At 46.3% G+C, this 20,704-nt stretch overlaps 1 protein-coding gene across 6 annotated transcripts; it reads right to left on the bottom strand.

The window, feature by feature from the left end:
- Positions 1-501: 501 nt before the first annotated feature.
- TPRA1 (transmembrane protein adipocyte associated 1) lies at positions 502-18,874 on the bottom strand. 6 transcript variants are annotated; one of them, XM_072875566.1, is made up of 12 exons: positions 18,639-18,874; positions 16,113-16,248; positions 13,841-14,040; positions 13,558-13,690; positions 10,926-11,012; positions 9,213-9,285; positions 8,068-8,147; positions 6,764-6,874; positions 6,444-6,504; positions 5,299-5,401; positions 4,582-4,662; positions 502-3,416 (listed from the first exon to the last, which is right to left on the bottom strand). In XM_072875566.1, exons 3-12 carry the CDS (start codon positions 14,029-14,031, stop codon positions 3,182-3,184), a joined length of 1,155 nt encoding a protein of 384 aa, XP_072731667.1. In that variant the 5' UTR covers positions 14,032-14,040; positions 16,113-16,248; positions 18,639-18,874; the 3' UTR covers positions 502-3,181. The 6 variants fall into 6 exon arrangements, with proteins under 6 accessions (XP_072731667.1, XP_072731664.1, XP_072731666.1 ...); XM_072875563.1 differs by having other exon boundaries at positions 13,841-14,043; XM_072875565.1 differs by lacking the exon at positions 16,113-16,248.
- Positions 18,875-20,704: the final 1,830 nt, after the last annotated feature.

Below are 20,704 nucleotides of genomic sequence, written 5' to 3' on the forward strand. Positions count from 1 at the left end.
ACGCTCACCCCACTTCCCCAGCCTGCACGCCCCCACCAAAGAGAACCTGTTCTCTGCTGATTACTGCCAGCACGCTTAGTTGTTACTCAGCAGCTATCATGTCCTCCCTGCAGCCAGAAAATTAGTCCTGACACACAGGGTTCATTTCAAAGCCCAGAAAAAGGAATAAGCAAGAATCAATTCCAACTCCCACACAAGCTTTTTCCCAAGCAACAGAGAAAGCTATCCCATAGCAAAGACCCCTGATGCTAGACATGCCCAGGAACAGCAAGATCTGGTTACTGAGAGAAGAGTCAAAGGCTTCACTGACAATTAGTTAGACCTGGAGACCACTCTCATCTGCTGTCCTAGTAATAGCCTTCCAAGAAGGAAAAAATCCATCTCTGACAAAAGGACATCATGTTATTCCATTATCTGCCATATTTGTTCAGGGATTTAAAAAAAATCTGAAAGTTATTTTTTCTCCATAATATGGATCGTTTGAGAAAGAAAGTATGACCATTTATGCCAAACTTAATTTTATTTCTTTATTTTACAAACAAAAATATACATTTATTCTATATTTTCTCTCTTTTTACCCCCCCACACATAACACACTTCTGCTCAAGGACCATTCTGAATATGGCCCAAAGCATTATATGTACACATAAAAATACAACAGGAGGAAGGTCAGTCCATGACCTAGCACAGAAGCTCCTCAGCAGCAGAACGTGGGACACTCCAGGAATACTGGAGTCCTGCCAGCAAAGGACAGGATGGACATGTCGACCACCTGCACAGGTGATCCTTCAGCACTGAATTCAGCTGATAAAAAGGCAAATTCATAACCTGCTCTTCACATCTCCAAGGAGGGCAGATAAGTCCTCTCAGTCAGGGTGTTGAGAGTCAGCAAATACTCCTTGGGACAGCAAAGCAGTTGCTCCTTTATTTCTCAACTGCTTCAAGACCTTCGTATCTCTCAGCTCTGTCCAAGGCCCACCAACTCCAGGGAAGCTTTGCAGGTTTCCCCACACTTTCTAACAGCAGCTCAGGATCAGTGTTGTAAGCAGCATCAGGAGCAGCAGCAGGGCAATTCAGGCACCACGTCATCCATCCCTTTTAGAGTAAGCAAGCAAGCGTGGCTCAGGCCGATTCACAGCAAGTGACAGGAGGAGCACGGAACACTTCTCTACTGTGGCAAGGGCTGACTTGGCCAGTTGCTTGTCCAGCCCTTACGCAGTCATTGCATGGAGGGGAAATGTGAGAGGCTGTTGATCTACATGAGACAATTCAGCTCTCGCACATAGGAAAAAAAAAAAAAAAAGGGCTCTTGTTTGTTTTCAAGGTGCCAGTGCTACTTAGAGGCCTGCAGGGCAAAGTCCACAGGCAGAACAGAGAGGCTGCATTGCTCATTGACAAAAAAAAAAAAAAAAAAGAGAGATAAGCAAAGGGCCTGCATAGTTTTGGCAACCAATATGAACTTTGTGTTCTTACCCTAACTTTATTTCCCTATGGTGCGAACACCTGGTAGCAAACACTTTCCCCTACCTGCTCATGATCCAAACTAACACCTCCACCCTGCATGACCATTTCCCAGAAATTCTTACCCCAATATTCTTCAGGAAGAGCAGTGAGTTGGGGCAAGAGATTCACACAGTCCCCAAACGTTTCAAATTCCTTCTTTCTACCACCTCTAATGGAAAGTTGCTATTGCTTATAGCAGATCTCAACCTACCTGGAGGACTCGGGTAGGAAAGCACCCCCAAAGCTAGAGGAATACACCTCTTCATCCTTGGAGAGCACAGTATGTCCCAGAAACCAGCCTGATGCAGCTTTCAGCTGAACAGTCTCTGGACTGGAACATGATGTCTTGAAACTGCGTGACAGACAGTTCAGACAACAGTAGTCCCTTTTCCAGCATGGAAGAGGTTAATAAGAAGTTCCAGATAGTCTTTAAATGAACCACCCTCACATGCACATAAGTATTTTCAATGTATCGAGCCATAAAACCTGTTCAGACCAGCAGAAGTCTGGGGATCTGAACTGCAACATAAGAGAAGGACACTGCCAGAGAAGCACGTCCATCTCTCACTTGCCTCCCAACTTAGAACACCAGCCAGGTTGATTCTAGCATGCCTATGGTGTTTGAGAGTTTCCAGTCACTAAATACTGACAGCTGGGACTCATCATGGGCTTCTGCTCTGCCTCAAGCACCTGAATGTCTCTGGAGCCTTCATCTGCAGAGTCAGCTTCCACCTTCACAGCACTCTCCTAGACACTGCCAGAGCCACAAAGCAGGGTGCAGATGGAAAATGCACCTACCTCACAGGTTTTATTCTTGAAACTCAGCCCTGATTCAGCGTTGTTACTTAGATTTTCCTGGGAGCTCAGATGCACAGTAGTACAGCCTTCATAGACTGTTTCACAGCTACTTCAGCTCAGCTAGACAGCAGCACTGTCTGTCCTTCTGTCTCCCTATTGTTCAGTCAGTTCGTGTCCATGCTGCTAGCTACTAGCCCTCCAAAATGCTCCCAGGGCACAAAGAACAGTTCATTCCTCTTCATACCTCTCTTCTCCTTCCCACAGACTCAGAACACTCCTTTCAACCCCTAGCAACTGCAATTCATGATTTTCATCAGTGTTAGCTGAAATCAGAGATGAGCCCAGCTGACCAGCTTCCCTCTTCAGACACTGCTATCACCACCTATGCTGTTGCATTATGGCAAGACCCAGGCAACCATGCTGCTTGAAGAAGCCCGAAATGACCATCTTTGGTTTCAACCACCAAACTCTTTCTATATATGTACAATACAGCAGTCAAATCAACACACTCGTCACTAAACACCATTCTCCTAATTGGCAGACAAGGGCTTTCAGTCATTGAAAAGGAAGAGGTGCCAGTCAGGCCTGTCTTCTGGGTCATATTCACATCTGGAACACAGAGGATCAGGAAGGTTCAGTGTTTATAGGTTTATGAACAAAACTGTTCTACATTGTTCTCAGGTAGCAACAGAAAATGTTCTTTCCAACAGGATTTGGGCTGCCAACTTAGTTCCACAATAGGTTTTGGAAATCCTAAGGAAGAGAGGAAAGCCATGGCAGATAGCCAAGGACAGATTTCCAATGGACGTCCTAACAGCTGTGGTATCAGGGAGTTTGGAAGGAAAAGAATGAGGCATCGTGTGAAGCGGGTAGCCCTGCCTTAGGCATTGATGGCTTTCCAGCGGTCACTGTCTACGCTGTTGATGCTGCCCACGTGATACGGCATAGAGGCCACGTCATCCAGGTAGGCTGTGGTGTCGATCTGAGTGCTCGAGTAGAACCCAGAATCCATGCCTTCCTTCTTGGCAACAGCATAAGGGTGGGGTAGGTGCACATCCACATCCTCAGGTTCATCCACCTGACATTTGTACGAGAAAAGGATCTTCGGTTCAGACCTGGAGTGATTAAAGATTTAAAATACATGTTTAAGCAATGTAGTATCACAGGCACTTATCCTTAACTGAAACTCAGCAGCACTAAGAAATTGTGTATTCAGACCCTAAAGACTCTTCACACTAGCTTCCAGTCCTGAAACATACCTAGCAGAGTAATTGCCATAAAGTAATGCTAAATGTAGCTTTGGACTAAGTCACCTAAGAACTAAAAGTGGCAGAATCCTGACTCTAGTGTGGGAAAGGTGTTCTCATCTTTGGGAGTTCTGAATTACTGAGGGCAAAGGCATCCAAACATCACTGGACTCCACGGCAGCCTGGTTACTGACACCAACAGGAGTCCACCTCAAGTTCCATCTGTGCACATCAGGAAAACCAAAATACAAACGCTTGTGGATCAGCAGTTTCCATGTCTAACTCCAGACACTGTTCCCTTCTGATTTCAGAAAGCAGCAGACGCACATTTTGATATTTTAGGAGTACTTTATGGTCTTAGTTATTTTAAAGCCTGTTGTTTCTTGCTTATGGACAATAAAAGCTAAAGCCTACACTAAAACACTCCGGTTTTCCTACCAAGATGGCGTGGAGGTGCTGGGTTGACGGTTGGACTAGATGATCCTAGAAGTCTTTTCCAACCTTAATGATGCTATGATTCTCTAAGATGCATCTCCTCTGAGTGGCCACACGGCGGCAACCCCGACCCAGGAATCACACTCCCGAGTGCTTTTAACTGGTGACGCCTGGGCCCATTGTAGAGGATTCCTCAGCCTAAAAGTTACCTAAACCCTAGATCCTTTCTACAAACCTATCCCAAAACCCACCCAGGACACCACTTAGCCTTCCGGGACTCAATCTGTCACTAACCATTCAGTTAACAACTTCAGCAGAAAAACTTTGTACTGAACAGGATGCAGACACTGAAGAAATGATCCTCATAAATGTTTGAGAAGAATATAGCTATCAGCTCTACTTTGCATACAAAGGAGTCTTGGACAGAAGCAAGCAGCCCTGGGTCACACAAGAAAAACTTCGAGGCCAGGAATTAAAACGTGGTTCCCTAACTGTCATTCTAGTCGCTGCCTTTATTCTACAGATGGGGAGAACTTGAGCGCAAACCAATTAAATGACAATATATATACCCTCTAAACTCCTGTTCCTGGCTACTCACCCAAAGAAGCCTTTCAGGAATGCCACATAGATGAGAGGTGCAAAGAAGCTGAAGTAAAGGAACGTGGTAGCATCAACACAGCTGTCAATGGCAAAAGGGAACATGAAGGAATTTAGCACTCAAGCACAATACAGCTGGATAACACCGGTCACATCCCCCCAGAATGATCCAATTTCCCTCCAGAGCGTCCAGAAGACAAGAAAAAAAGTCTTGTGCTAAACAAATTCAAACTGATGCAAAGTAACAGACATTGCCATCAACATGTGCCACTGCTCCTAGACACTCAGAGGGAACCATGCCAAGACCCAAGGTCTGACCAAGAGCACAGTCTCAGTGCTCCCAATTTTGACTCTCAGAAGTGACAGTGATCCCTGCAGAACGGGACTCCAGATAGGAATAAGAGTATCTCCATGCTATTTCTAGCAAACAGACTATTTCCTCCCTTACTACCTATGAAACACGAGCCAATGGCTAGGCATCAGTGGATTCAAACTATTACTCTCACTCACCACCTCAAGACCACTGCAGAGCATGCAGCTCCACAGACCTCTCCGCTGTGAATTTTCTGATCACTTTGAGGTCTTCTGGCACAAAACAGAACCAACAGCTTTATTCCTTCTTAGGAACACAGCACAAGCTTATTTTCTTGGGAGAGGCAGTGTTGAAGGACACTCAAATGCAACACAAGAAACAGGGCTCCTCCCCCAGCATACATACCACAGTCCTTCTATGATATCCACACAGAGGAGGGCACTGCCCAGGCCCTGCACCAGGTTCAGCAGTGCCAGGATTCCAGCATACACATAAAAACTCTTCCTGGCTGTGGAAAAGACATGGACACAGATGAAGCTCAACCTCATAAGCAGCAGCCCAGTGCAAATCTGTTTGATGGAGATGGCAAACCCAACAGAAGCATTTCACCATCTTGTCTGTCTAAGAACTGAAGAATTAAGACTGCATTTTCCTGTCCCATGCTGGCAGGATTGATGGAGGTATAGTGGACTAAACCATACCCTCCTGCATGTGTATACACACACAAGATGGGTTTTGAAAACACATGGTCATGGCAACACGTGCAAAGATTTTACAGCAAGCATCTGGAACCAGTATCAGTCACATAATTGAATGTGAGGAAAACAAGTAAAAGAAAACCCCACAGCTAAACCAGAATCTGTGCCCTTCCGTTGTACAGCACTAACCAAACTGCTCAGGAGACCTGGACAGGAGCAGCAGGGTATGCTGGACACTAGGCAGATCAGGCCCAGGACTACCTGCTTGTGGCATGTGCCACACATATCCATTCCCTCAGGGTACCCACACATAGATGCCAACACTATTTAGAGAGAGAACATCTTAGTAACAGCTTGTCTCCCTATTCAAGAACTGCAGATATTCTGCAATAAAAAGAAAACCCAGAGAAGCATCTTAATAAAGTAAATGCCCAGATGAAAATTATTAAGTAGCTCCCAATTAGCCTTTCCTTCCCAGGGGATGACCAGCATGTACACTTTAATATCATACAGGCATTTCAAAGGAAGCTATTAAGAAGCCATTTCTTACGGCTCTCTGAAGATTTTATATTTACGTTATATCTGTATCATTAACTGAGCAGTAAATCTTGTTTTCTTAATATAATCGTTTAGCTACTGAAATAGCAGTGTAATTGCTCTTATTCTGCTCTCCAAAAGGCACAACATACCATTTTTCCAGGGATAACTTATCAGTCCTTTGCCATGTATCTGTACCCTGAAACAGTGGGATGTATCTACAGCGCAACCAGATACAGGAACCTCTTACTCCCACCTAGGTTTTATCCTGGCACTGTCTCCATCTATACTATGGAACACACTACAGTCACTTACAGGGTAAAGAAATCCGGTCTTTCAGAGGAGTTTTTGGAAGAATCACCACCAAGGAATAGACCTGTTGAGACAAAGAACTAACTGTTCCATGGCTGCTTGGCAACTGAACTCAACAATCTTTGCAGGGATGGTGTGTGATGTCATGCACTCCCTAGATGTCTCAGGACAGGGGCACAGACCCCCTGGTATTAAACCCGGTGCAGATGTGAAGGCCCCACACCTCACCCCCATCAGCCTTGTTATACACAAATCATCCTCCTTGTCCCATTTAGAAAATATAAAGAAGCTATCAGAGTGCATAACACATGCCCGGTACTTACCAGAAAGAAGAAACAGGAGCTGGCAAGCCAAAAGTGTCTCCCTCCATGGCCATAGATGTTGAAGTCTTCTGCTGAGAGGTGGGCATCAGGGTACAGGATTTCCAGGGTGCCCTAGGAGAGAAGTGGGACCAACGTGATTCTGTTATAGGCAGCATCCTCACTAGGGTGGGTGTCTAGACAAGGGAGACTGTGTTTAAAGAAGTTCAGACAACAGCTGTGCCTGCCACCTACGACCCAACCATTGCCCTGCTTAGACCAAGTTAAGCACACACAGGAAAAGAGAAAGAAACTGAAGACAAGAAGCGAGGGGAAAAAAGTTGCAGGAATCTGCATCTGAAGGAAACCAGCATCAATGACATTCAAGAAGAGAGACTTAATGAAGGGATAGGGGATGCAAGCAATGGTCTGTTTGAAATAGACTGAGAGTTCCATTTCCATCTCTAAAGTAGATCTTTCCTGATGAAACATCCAGAATATAAAAGCCAACACTTGTGCAAGAGTTGGGAAAGGACACTGTCTCATTCCCTTGAATTCCTAAAAAATGGTATGAACAGAAGCTACCATACAGACAGTGGAGAGAGAAAAGTGCTTGTAAGCACTACTGAACCCAGATATAGCTCAAACACTTGATATTTAATGAGGCTCCTCCAGCTTTATCATGTGGTAATGATCAGCTCACTGCCTCCACAAGCAAGAGCCTGGTCACAGAACAAAGATCTGTGTGTTATTCTGGCGCTGCCCCAAGTATAGAGACACAGGGCTGACCACTCACATACCAAGGAGAAGAATAAACCCAGACACATACTGCATTGTTCAGAGAGATGGAGACACAGCTAATAAACTGAGCTAGCAAGCCAGCTGCTAGTTTGAAGGGAAGCAAGAGCTCTCAGCTCTCAAAGAGTCAGGAGACAAGAGGCCCACTGCACTGCCCTAATCTGGCAAGCACACCTCAGGTCTCTATCTAGTTTTCATGGCACTTGAGGCTAGATTCAGAACTTGTGGCTCAGGTGTGAAAAACCTCTGACTCCTGTTCCAAGACTCACTAAACAAGGCAATCCATTTAAACCTCATCTCATTTCTTCACCTTTGCTGAGCCTTTCATGCTCAAGAGGACAAGGAGACACAGTCTGGTGTATGGTCTGGGGATCCTCATACATTGCCACAAGCATCCAGTCTTCCCCCAAAACCTCATCCAAAGAGCAAAGCTGCCACCTTCCAGATAGGAGTCCCACACCTAACTGCCTAACTCCAAGCAAAGTCCCCCTCTTTTGCAAAGACTAATTCTTCTGCTCCAGTGTACTCACCTGGGTGACAGAATATGCCAGAGACAGCACTGTAGTGATTGCCAAAACACGTTTCACGCTCGACTTGCTCTCCAGGTGACCTGGAATTAAAGAATACAGAAGTGACTCAGGACGTGATCCCAGTCCTGGTAAAAATCAGTTCTCTCCAAAACCAATACAGGAAAACATTTGTATTTCCAGAGGCCTCCAAGGGAAGGTTAAAGCTCACTTAACTGCTAGAAACTGCTTCCCTGTTTGGAAAGTTGAGCCTTTCACAGACAAAATAATGCTTATAAAACAACAGGTTTTAACATGCTTTCCTCCTGCCCACACTACTATAGAGAAAGAAACTAAGTCCTTCTGCTGGGGTTACCAAAACAACAAAAAACCCCAAACAAAACAAAAACAAAAAAAAAAAAAAAGAAAAAGAAAAATAGTCAGGAACAACCCCAGTATCACGTACGCTGAGATGTTGTAAAGTTTCTTCTCAGGAAAAACGTTGATGGGAGACTGGGTTAGAGCAGGGGAGATGGGCTTACATAATTTAGAGAAATCTGCACTGGAAAAGAGCAGACAACCTCTAGAAGCTCCTTCCAACCTAAATTATGCTAGGAGCCCTCAAAAGATGAAAGAGCTAGTGCTCAGATGTTCCACTGGCAGATGCAACAGTGACGCCAACCCTTCTCCTCTACCTCTGACCCACAGGAAGAAGTTCTCCAAACATTTTCACTTGTACAACTGAAAAAAGTTACAGATTGCGGGTACAGTTAAAGCATTTGAATGAAGCCACGATGGAATCAAACCAATCAAGGAGAGGATAGAAGGACCCCCAAAAGAACCATCTCAAATAAAATGGAGTTGAAGCAAATATCAGTCTGTTGATCTTTGCATAAGTCTTCTTCACCTAAGCTGTACACTCCTTCACCACATGCATGTAGGACAAACAAAGCACATATAACCCCTGAAATTGCACATGCCATAGATCTGTAAATATAATCAGGCTTTCAGCCATTTCTAACTAAATCTCCCCAATTTGTCCTTTGTCTTTATTCTAGAGCTCCTTCACTTTATAGAATCAGCACCTCCACAAACTTACAGGTGCAGCCTCTGTGGAAAGAAAGGGAATAGGAAACATTCAAAGCACTCAAAAACCTCCTGACACGTACCAAAGGCAAGGCCTAGGATCACCACGCTCAGTTCAATCGCCAGAAGGAAGAACCTTGTGATCTCCCACAGGATCTGAGGGATAACAGAAACCAGACAAACATAATCAGACGGAGCCAGGAACTAGTTGGAAGTTAATACAGCAAAACTCCACTCTCTGCTCCAGGGGATGGCAGCCTCTGAACAGAGCAGGTCACTTCCACAAACCCTCCTCATGCTTTGTAGGGATAATAATTATATGCTTGTTCCAAGCCCTGTCCATGCCTGTGAAACAGAACAGTTGTGTGGGAGCAAGCAAATAGCATGCCTACAGAGAGAGGAAGTAGCCACGGTTTGCCACACTTAAGGATCTTTCACTTGTCTTGGAGGTGTTCCTTCTGCTGTACTCCCAAGGAGCACAAACCCAAGACGACCTCAAAAGTATATTAAACAGGGCCAGTTCTTAAAGCAGTAGATTCTGCAGTACAGTTATAACTGAACAAGCTCAGTACTATGCACTCCTCCAAAGCTACTGGTCCCTAAATCTAAAGCATATTCAACTCTAAAGCCCTCCCACTTCCAGCTTGTCATTTGCATTCCCATTGTTTTATTTTGTGAAACAAGACCAAAAAAACCAGCAGGTGAGGCAACTTTCCAGGTAGTCATGCAATAAATCAGTGCCAAACCTAGAACAAGAACCCAGATTCCGGCTTATTAATATTTTTCCTCTGAACTCTGAATGGCACTCTCTTGAAGATACACAATATTTTGAGGCATTTGATGAGAAACTTCTAATCTCAGAAAATACACTCTGTGTGTGCACGTGTATATATCTATCTATATATATATGAGAGAAAACAAAAGAAACATAATAGACATGATAGAACATGTGTTTACAGGAAAAATTGACAGATTATCTGTCTTACTGCATGACTTCCCAGCAAGGTGCACTTAGCAGCAACACCAACAGAGCTGAAGAAAAGCACCTTCTCACTTCTCCATTATTCAAGTCCTGGATCTACACCTGTCTCACAGAGGTGAATGAAAATGCTACAGACATCCAGCCACTCACAACAAGCAGTGTATTACAATGCTTTGGCAGGTAACATTAAAGGGAAAAGCAAAAGAACCACACTGATCCCAGAGAATAAAGCCAGAAGACCTGTACTCTGTGGATGGCTCTTCTTTAACAGCTCAAGAACTGCAGAGCTTTTTGTTTTAGGTAATATTCCGCTACAAGTCAAATGACTACAAAGGAACAGCACGTACAAAGCTATTTCCTGTTTACTACAGGTTCGCCCTGTGCTCAGAGTGGCTGCAAGGACATTCAGATATCAGTCTCAAAAGGGAATTTGGTTTTATTTACTTTCAATACAAAAGAACTAAATATTTTTCAAAGAGCCTCTCAGATACTGTGAGAGAAACAAAGGCCAGGTCTTGCCTATCCACTAAAGGTGTCTGAATGTTTAGCTCTTGCAAAGCAGAGTCATTCCATCTCTGCAACAGGAAAGTTTTGCTGCCACTATTTGTGCGTCTACTTTAGGAAGTCTATTGTTTTACAGCCCTGCATGTTGTGATCATTTAGATACAGTTATCAGAACACGATTCCATAGTACACATAGCCGCGAGTACTGCAAAACACATTCTTCTTGTACACACATAAAAGAGAAGCCGTAGCAGATTGCTGTAATCAGAACTGCACAAAGCAGAGCCTCTAAAATCAGTGGTGGACCTACCTTATCAGCAACTGTGGCAGCATCAGAGGCACTTACAGTCATGGAGACAACAGCACGGGCAATACCAACTAAAGCCACCACAAATACCTACACAAAAAGATACCAAAAGTGAGCTCATGTCAAAAGGCACATATGCAGTAGTGACCAGAAACCCTTTTGGAATACCATTTCCAGGTCAGCTTTCAAGCCTGATAATGTGTACTAAGGATTTCCTGTAGCAGATTAGAGTTGATTTGCCGAAGAAGATTCCTCAGGCCTGTTAGATGTAGGAGTACTGGCTTAGAATTTAGGAAGGAACAAATTTCCTCAACTGTTGGATTAAACAGCTCTGAAGAGGTCTCATCCACTCCTGACAACAGTATCTTTACAGGCAAACAGTCTTCCCACTCTCCAGTCTACTGGGGCAGGGGAGGAGAAAAACCAGAGAAAAAACATATCCCTCCAAATTACAAGATCAAGTACTTGGTATGGCTGAATAAACCAATTACATCAGATAACAGAAGCCACTGGATACCAACTACCACACTTCAGATCCATGATAAAACTAAAACCTGCAGTCCTCTCACTCAACACTGACAATGCTCAGGAATGCAGAGGAAAAAAGTCAGCTGCAGCCAACAGCTTTAAAACATCTTACCCTGCTGCACAGTGCAACATAGAGATACCCAAGTCAGCTCATGTACCATTTAAGCATGATAGCATGGAGCTCAGGAAGGCTAATTTACCAACTCCTGTGCTGTCACAGCCATACTATGCAATTAAGAGCTCAGTTGGATATACCTACTCTCCGCTGTGCAGACTTGCCCTCCAAGAAAGCAGATTTTTCCAGATAAAATTCTCCGAGTCACAGGCTAATTCTAATGAGGCAGGTATGAGACAGCTAAATCTAGCAGAGAATGAAAAGAGTCCAAGCTGATTCTAAGGTGACTGGAGAACAGAAATTACTAATAAGCCACCTACAGCTGAGTATTTCCTCCTTAGAGGAAGAAGGGACACAAATGGCATGAAAGAAGAATAATACAACACTCCCTCCTGGGGTGGAAAACTCTGGGACATAACAGTGACAAAAAAGAAGGGTCCCTGAATATAACGGTGTTCTAGAGCAGCAACGACTCATTGGAGAGGAAAACACACCCTTTTTGCTTCCTCTCTAAGTAGGCAGAGACTCTTCTCAATCTATTAACTTTAATCACTGACTCCGTAAGAAAGCATTCCTTCAAGACATGACAAACAGCTGTTTGAAAGGAAATCCTCACAGAACACACTTCCATCCTCATTTCCCAGTAACATACTCCAGAAGACCAAATCGAATGAAAGCGTTCCCCTCTAAGGCTGTTTCATCACTTCCTGCTTCTCACTCTGTTTTGAAAAAGTCAACAGCATAGAGTCAGTTCACTTTTTTCTTCCCTTTGGTTTATCAGGAGTTTTGCTTTTCAAAGCCTTTGGCGTGAACTTCCTACTGAGCCACGTGCATTACTGCAAGCAGAAACAAAGATTTAAATCCAGACTGGAAATGGCTGGTAATATTTTCAAAAGTTTGGAGCATTTGTGTTTAACTGGAGCATAACCGATTACACAAAACTGTGCAAAAGCCCAGCGCCCACACTCCAGGCCTGAAAGAGCTAACAAGACTTCCCACCAAAGATTCAGCTGAGGCTACTAGCTCAGATTTGGTTTTGATGCTTCTTGGGTTTTTCCAGGCCAGTACCTGTACACAGCCCAAAGAAGGATGCCTCCCGTCTCACCCAATTCAAACACACATTTACTTCTACAACCTGAACTAATCTCACTGAGGAAGAGCAAGCACATTGCACTACACAGAGGCAAGCCAGGATCTCAAAAAGCACCTATGATAAAGCTTCTGAATAATATTTTAAAACAAATGCAAGTAGGTCCTTAGCGGCATTTACCATGCCCTGCGAGCAGTATCACAGTTAATAGGTATGATGTTTAGAAATGACTAAAGGGACTACCTTAACGTGACCAAAAGTTGCCTGTGCCTTTTTAAACTGGGGAAGAGGAGAACAGACAGGATCTTCGATGTTTGAGAACTGTAACTATACTGCCTATATATTCTGTTTCCACCTTAAGAAGTATCAAGAACTTCATGAAGTCAGCAGCCACTTCGATATGATGGGAAAGAAACTAACAGGGTTGGGTTTCTACATTCTCAGACTAACCAGAACCCTGTCACATCACCATTTTCTACAGCAGATGACCAAGCTTTTCAAGAGCTGCACACAAATTATTCTCCAGTGTTTCACTTTCACTACCTCAGTGAGAAACTGGTTTTGTGTCACATGCTACTTACTGCAAGGAGCAAGGAAAGTGTAAGATACTAGATTCCAAGACAACAAAGCAACAAAAGAAGAAAAAAGAAAAAAAAATCACCACAGAACAAAATCCACTCAAATCCAGCAGATACCGTCCCACAATCTGTGAAAAGCAGAATTCAGACAGTGAAAAAAAAAAATATCTGTGTCTACTTCTTGTAGTACACCTTCAACTAAAAATAGATGTTATCCCTGTGAGATCTGGTCTAGGCTCTCTCCACTAGTTCAGTGATATTGTTCATGAGTGGTAATAAAAAAAACACTCACTCATCAGTTCAGAAGCACAGAGTGGTACTCACTAGTATGTAGAATGTAGTGAAGATTGGGCTGGAAGTGACCCGGATTTTGGCCCTGGCAGAGGGCAGCTTCCAGAGAAGAAACATAAAGAAAAGCACATTGGGAACCAGGAGCAGAAGATCCCAGTAGCGGACTCTGCAAAAGTAAATAAAACAGGTTTTTTCCTGTTCCTTGGCATCTAGAAGGGAAGGCACCAGCCCCAGCCCCTTCTCAATCAAACCCTGAGAAAGCAAGCTCTTTCCCCTGGCCCACAGTCAGACTGTGGTCCCATTTCCTCAGTCTCACCTGGACTTCCCAATGTCCTCATAGAGCAACAACAGGCACTTGTGAGGCACAGTGATGTTGGTGTCATTGATTGCCTGCGTTGTTGTCGGGGTCAAAGTTGTCACATTATCCAGTGCTGTCACCAGGGCAGTCGAATGTGTGATGTTGTCAGACACAGAGAATCTCATCACAGGCGTCACAGACTGGAACATCCTGCCTTCCTTCTGGTCCAGGTCAAACCCAGCGCAAGCCAACCACAGCAGAAACAAAAAGCAACATTAAATCAGTTGTGAGTCAGAGCTAAAAAGCACATCCCTGCCATTAGGCCCCTGCACAACTGCTTCCTGCTTGTTACAGCAAATTATCATCACCTGAAAGGCTGTATTACACAGTGAAATGCCACCTGCCCTTACTCTGCACACAGCCATTAGGGTGGACAGTACAAAATGACTATCTTGTATCAGACTAACAAGCACCTTCAAAATAGTGTAATACTATGCTGGATTAAATTTTGTGATTTTTTGAGCTTTGCCAGATTCATAGAAGAAATCAAGATTCAGCAGCAATACATGGCATCATCGGATGGAGATAGAAACCCTGCTGTACCAGATCATTAATTATCATTCTAGCTCCCAAGATCAAGAAGTTACAGTCAATGATTTGATTTCAACTATGGCAAAGAAAAAGTGAAGGCCCCTGCCTAAAACCTGTTGCTGTCACCAGCCCCACAGTCTGAGAGCAGGGAGAGCCTCACATGCTTTTACCTAAAGGGACTCTACAGACTCTTTATCTTCTAAAACCAACACTGGCAAAAGCCAAGATTCAGCATTTTTCTTCTAACCCTCTGCAAGACACCAGAACTATTCTGATTTTAAGCACAACAGTAAGGCTGTGAAAAGACAGCGCCTAAAAGCCTGTTAGCATAAAGTTCTCCAGCTTCTTTACATCCACCAGTCTCGATTGCATTGCCCTTCTCAGACACAGATCAGCATCATCACTGGTAGTTTACAAACCCAGAACAAGACACAGTCCTACCGAATGGGTTTCCCAAGGTCAAACTCTTGGGCAGCAGAGAGCTATGGTCAGAATCAGAAGAGTCATGGCCCTCAGTTCTTTTGTCTGCCCTACCTTCCACCTCTCCTGCCTCTCAGAAAGATGACAAGACAGAACTTCCCATTCCCCTGATGAAACTTTTTTGTACCGCCTTCCCTGAGAAAACATTCACATCTTTTCTGCCATCTGTCCATCCCCCAGGCCCTATACTGCTGCGATATTAATTGTCCCTCCAGAAGTTAAAGGGAAACTCTGCTCTGCCATCCATAAAACTCCACGTGCTTCATGGCCGTGACGGTGGCTTTGGCAGAAACAACAGCAGCAGCAGTTTATCCCTCTGTTGGTTCTGCCATCACCTTGGAAGCTTAAGTGGACTATGGCACACAGTACTTTAGATCAGGATTTAGTATATACTAGAGTTTTGTCCTGATTTACCTTACTAAGCCTGCTCCTGATTCAATGTTATCACCTTGTACAAATCCTGTCCTCTTCCCACCCTAAAACAGCAACCCTCGCTGTTAAGGCACTTGACTAGCTACGAGCTGAATGCAAACATAGGGTCCTATCATCTCTCCTGGCACTCCCCAAAAAAGTAGTCACAGATGATACACAGATTCAAAGAAAAAAATCTCTATCAACTGGCATCTTAAAGATGCACATTGCCAAAGACAGTGCTCTAGCAGTCTGTGTGCTATAGTCAATCCAGGACTCATCTCAAAACAAATACTCCCTGTTTGACTTTAGCCCTGGCTGGCATGGCAGAAACTGACAGCCTCCATGACAGGACTCAGAAGGTATTTTCCCTTCGAGGTTCTGGGTGACTCACAAGTCTGAAAGAATCAGCACAGCCCTGTGTCATCTGTTGAGCTTTTAGAGTTCAGTAGCACCTTCCCCACAAACTGCTCGGGATTGTCAGCCACAGACTCTTCTTTCTCGTCAGAGCCCGAGACTCTTCCCAGGTCTTCTGAGGGGTAAGGGGATCATCCCACCCTCAGCTAACAAACCCTCCCTTTGATTCATCCATGCTGACAGATACTCGCTGAGCTGGGATTTTTCTTTTGCGACTGCCGTATGCTGTGCTGCCCAAGAGTCATCACACTCAATAAACACACACAGACCTGGAAAGATCAACTTTGTGCTGAGATGGCAAAATCTGTGCCAAAAAATCCTAGTTCTAGTAGAGGTTCTAGAAAACAACTTTCATATTCCAGACTTATCTCTCTTGCCTCCAGCTTCTCACCTCTCTGAATTGACACCGTTGAGAATGATCTTCTGTTAATAATTTTGCTCCATTCTCTTCCTCTGAAACACCACTGCATCCCAGCAGCAGTGAGGACAAGTATGTTCACATTTGCCAACACAGAAGAAAATTCTACCTGATTTTTAAAAAAGGTGGGGAAGGGTAGAGAAACACCTCACAGAGCATGGGCAGAGTAACATCAGCAACTGCGAACCATCACAATCTTCTAATATCTGGGACAAAGAATTTGATCTGCCTGTCACACTGAAAAGAGCTCAAGTATAAAGCTGCAAGAGAATTACATGGGAAAAACATCTTCCTTATAAAAAGGATAAACAGGCTCCGTTCTTGTTCCCTAGAAGCCACCACTATCACACAACAGCAGCGAGCTGTTGATAAGGAAAGGAGGTGGCCACACGTAACACAGCTCCAGTCACGAGGTTTCAAAGGGCAAAGCAGAATCAAGCTTACCTCTCAGCCAGGCTGCTCACTACGGCCTGGTATTAGTATCCTATTCTTCCTCCCGAGACGGAGTATACACAAAGGCAGAGCAACAGAATGTCCAACATGATAAGAAAGGGCAGCTGAAGCCATCAGCCAGACAGCACGATCCCCATGCTTTTCTAATATCTAAAGCCTACAGGAAGGATGTGGAGAACTGTCCCATTCCTGTCAAAATCACCAGCAAAAATTCTGCGGCAACAGAACCAGGAATTGATGGCAAGGATCCGGCTAGGCTTCGTCATCCCCAGCAACGCTGCTCCTTACAGCACACTGTCCAAACCTTTGCCCTGTCTAGTCCAAAATAAATCCAGTCAGCTGAGCATATTCAAGAGATCACTCACCACACCCTGCCTCCACGGGGCTGTTCACTTCAGCCAGCCCAACCTATGCAACGGGGGTAAAATCATCCCGTAGCCACGTAAGAGGAAACCAGTGCCGCAGTCCTGGTCTCCCTTGTTCTTCTAGCAGGCAGCTCTATTCACCATACACCAGAAAACAAAATAAAATGGCTTTCTACACTACAGCTGAAGTCAGCCTGACTTGGCTGAGGCCTGTTCCTCCGTCCAGGCACTGGACTCCCAAGTTGCATCCAGATCAAGAACATCCACACGACTCGTAGGCTGCTGTGACAGAGTGCTGGGGAAGGCTCAGCTGCACCGTCCGTGAAAATTATTGTCTCTCACTGAGGGGATGTTATGTCTTGATTCATAGCACCATAATGGTATCAGAGCTCAGTGAAACTCGGGCCTCAAATCACTGGCAATTCTCTGTGCTCTCAAAGCCCAACCACATAAAAGTGAATTATACACTACCAGAGTTTCAGCTCTAATAAAAAAAAATGAAAGTTTGCTTCCCTTCTGAAAACAGTATCAGAAAATCTTGCAAGTACAGATCATACCAGGGTTAAGATTGCTCCTTAAAACACTGTATTTGCGCAAGAAAAAACTGCACTGTTCAGACCCCTGCTTAAATACAACTGTTACTTCAATAACTTAAATGCTTAAAAAGAAAAAAAAAAAAACCACCGCCTTTTTTTCTTCTCTTCCTTTTTAAGATGACTCTTCAAACCTCACTCTTGGTCACAACAGTTGCATTTTGCATTTCACCCTTAGAACTCACAAGACAGGCATCTTCCCCCAGTGATCCACGACCTCTCTTTTCTCCAAGTCTCATTCTCACACCTCGTTCTGAACTAAACTTAAAAAGAAAGGAACCGCAATGCTAAAAACAACCAAAGAAAAATACCAAACGCAGAAGTATCAACAATAATCCAAAACCATCAAACAGAAAATCCCAGTTCAGGGATGTCTTTCAGAAATAAGTATCCTAAGTTTTTTGTTGTTTGGTTTCGGTTTTTTTTCCCCTCTAGAAGGCAGGTGCACAGACAACAAGCAAGAAGGCGGCAAGTGAAGTAAAGTAACAGTACATGGTCACTTCATTCTATGCTGGCGAGGAAGCCTTGCCGATTTTAAAGGCTGCTAAAGGAACCAGAGAGCTAGAGAAAATCTTAAGTTACTTTCTACCCTTTAGGCTAGGCAAAGGCGCCTCCGGACGCTCCTGCCCTGCTCGCAGCCTGCAAAAGGAGGCACAAAGCTGCCGTTCAGGGACCCGCTGAAGCGTTTGCAAAGGGCAGGGCAGAAACCCAGAGAGCAGCGAGGTCCACCCGGGCCACCGGTAACCTCCGAGCTGACGCCGGCTGGAACCGAAGAACCGCAGCGCCCCAGGCAAGGCACGAAGCTTTCTTCCTGCCGGACTCCCTAGACACACAAAAGGGCAGCAGGGCAGCGAGGCGCGGGCTGTTAAAGCCTGACAGGTACGCTCGGGCTCCCCTCTCACCCGCGGCCGACGGCCGGAGCCCGGCGACCCCGCGGGGGCCCCGCACCGCCCCGCCGCTCACCTCAGAGGGCCGCGGCCCCCGCCGCAGCCAGGCTGTGCCGCCGGGGCAGGCCCCGCCGCCCCGGGTTGAACTGCCCCGCCGCCCCTCCCCATAAGCCCCCCTCCCGGCGCCGGCCCCGCTCCTACCCGCCGCGGGCCCGGCCCGCCCGGCCCTGCCTCCCCGGCGACGGCGCTCAGTCGCGGGGGCCCAGCCCCGCCATCCCAGGCCCCGGCCCCGCCGCTCCCCTCAGCCAGGGAGCGTCGCTGAAGAGCTGCTCGAGCAGAGCGCCGCGCCGCCAGAGCCAGGGCAGACGCCTTTTCGGCCGGGCCCAGCGGCGCTATTGAGAGAGGGTCCCCGAGATGGGTGCCGCTTGGGCCAATCAGAGACCAAGCAGAGAGGGGTTCTGTCAAAGAGGCCAAAAGAAATAGCGGTGCGAGCCAATGGGAAGGGGCGGGAGGCGGGACTCGAGGGGCGGGCCTGCCGCGCTTTAAAGGTGCGCTGTGCCGTCCGTCCTCCTGTGGGATGGGGAGCAGGGGGCGGCCGGGCCGGGCCGGGCCGGGCCGGGCCGGGCCGGGCCGGGCCGGGCCGGGCCGGGCCGGGCCGGACCTGACCTGACCTGACCTGACCTGACCTGACCTGACCTGACCTGACCTGGCCGGACCTGACCTGGCCTGGCCTGGCCTAGCCTAGCCTAGCCTAGCCTAGCCTAGGCGGCAGCCGTCCCCGCCGGGGCGCTGAGCCCCCGAACCTGCCCTGAAGTGGGTGGGAGGAACAACCCATGAGCCCCAGAGCTGAACCCCACTGCCCGGGGGCCAGCTCTTCCCGCCGCTGCTCTCTTCACGCTCTCCCCCACGCCGGGATTGGAGATCCCCATCCACCCCGGGGCCGGGCCGGGGTTCGCCCACCTCCCTGTGGAACCCCCGCGGCCTTCAGCTGCCCACACGCCTCTCCCCGGCCTGCCCTCACACCTCGTCGCCAGGCAGGAGCCATGGCATCAGCGGCTCACCCAGGGCCTGCCAGGCCCCGCTGCCATCTTGGCGTGGAGCGCGGGGGACGCGCAGGGCAGTGATCCCCGCAGGCCTGCCCCAGCAGAAGCCTGTCCTTGCCGCAGGCCGGCCGTGTTAGATGCTGCCTGAAACATGCAGGCTCTGCCTTTTACAGCCTGATCATATCTGCCAGGCCAGGCCGCGCAACCCAACGACGCACCCAACGGCGAACACTCTGTGATCCAGCACCCGTATCGTCACACACCTCCAAGGCGAGTAGAAATAGGCTACTTCTGTAGAGGAATTACTGATTGCAAGGCAGGGGAGTTAATAATTTTCTTCCATGGACTGGATTCTATAATCAAGTCCCTGCAGGAGAGAATGATTCACAAGCTGGAAAGTTCAGCTTTTAAGGAAAATTTAAAGCTGACAGAAGTAACCTGGCATAGCTTGGACAAGAGCAGCTATAGCGAAACACGATAAATAATTAGCAGGATTTGGAGGTGCAAATACCAGACAGAGAAAAGAGACGTTTAGTATAGTAAACAAGGGAATAACTGGGACAAATGAGCCAGGATTTAAAAAGGAAATTAAAGGAAATAACTGGCTAAATATCAGCAGGTCACTCTGGCAGTAAGAGCTGTCTGACTGTGAACAGAGTTTCAAAGGGGATGCTCGTTATCTGAGTCATTTCAAGGGCCGGAGGATGAACTCTGGCGTGGTTTTCTACCTGTGGTTCACCTGGGGCCCTAGGGATTGCTTCTATAGGAACACAAGGCTTTTGCTAAGCTGAAATGTGCTGTACAAGGTCTACACCTCTTTAGAAGATCCCTATATTGATCAAGTTTCATGCCCTGCTCTAGCAAACAGCACACACAGAGTGTTTCAGGCCCACCCCACACATACATCTTTCTCAACTTAAGTCTGCTTGATCCTCTTCTCAGGTTTAATTTTCCAGCTTTGCTGCAGCAAGCCTCATGGAGGGGACATACCCTGAAACTGTGTTGTCTGCCTTGGCCCTATTCCTCTGATTTTCCACTGGAGTGAACGAGGTTTTTATGCTGGTTTTTATGCCTTTGGAATGACATCTGGAGAAGCCGGTCCTTAGCTTGTCTCTTCCCACAGTGTCGTTCAGGTTAATGATATGTTGCTATATTTTGACATGTTCTGTTTATGGATCCAAGCTCAAAGGCTCAGCAGGCACCAACATCTCTGAGTTATAGAAG

The sequence above is a fragment of the Ciconia boyciana genome, chromosome 11, assembly GCF_034638445.1.
Source record: "Ciconia boyciana chromosome 11, ASM3463844v1, whole genome shotgun sequence".
NCBI lineage: Eukaryota > Metazoa > Chordata > Aves > Ciconiiformes > Ciconiidae > Ciconia > Ciconia boyciana.

Coding starts and splice junctions, on each gene's coding strand:
- TPRA1 (XM_072875565.1), bottom strand. CDS start 14,031: ATGTTCCAGTCTGTGACGCCTGTGATGAGATTCTCTGTGTCTGACAAC. Junction 4,663..5,298: donor GATATCATAGAAGGACTGTG/GTATGTATGCTG, acceptor TGCCATTGACAG/CTGTGTTGATGCTACCACGT. Junction 3,417..4,581: donor TTCCTGAAAGGCTTCTTTGG/GTGAGTAGCCAG, acceptor TAATCACTCCAG/GTCTGAACCGAAGATCCTTT.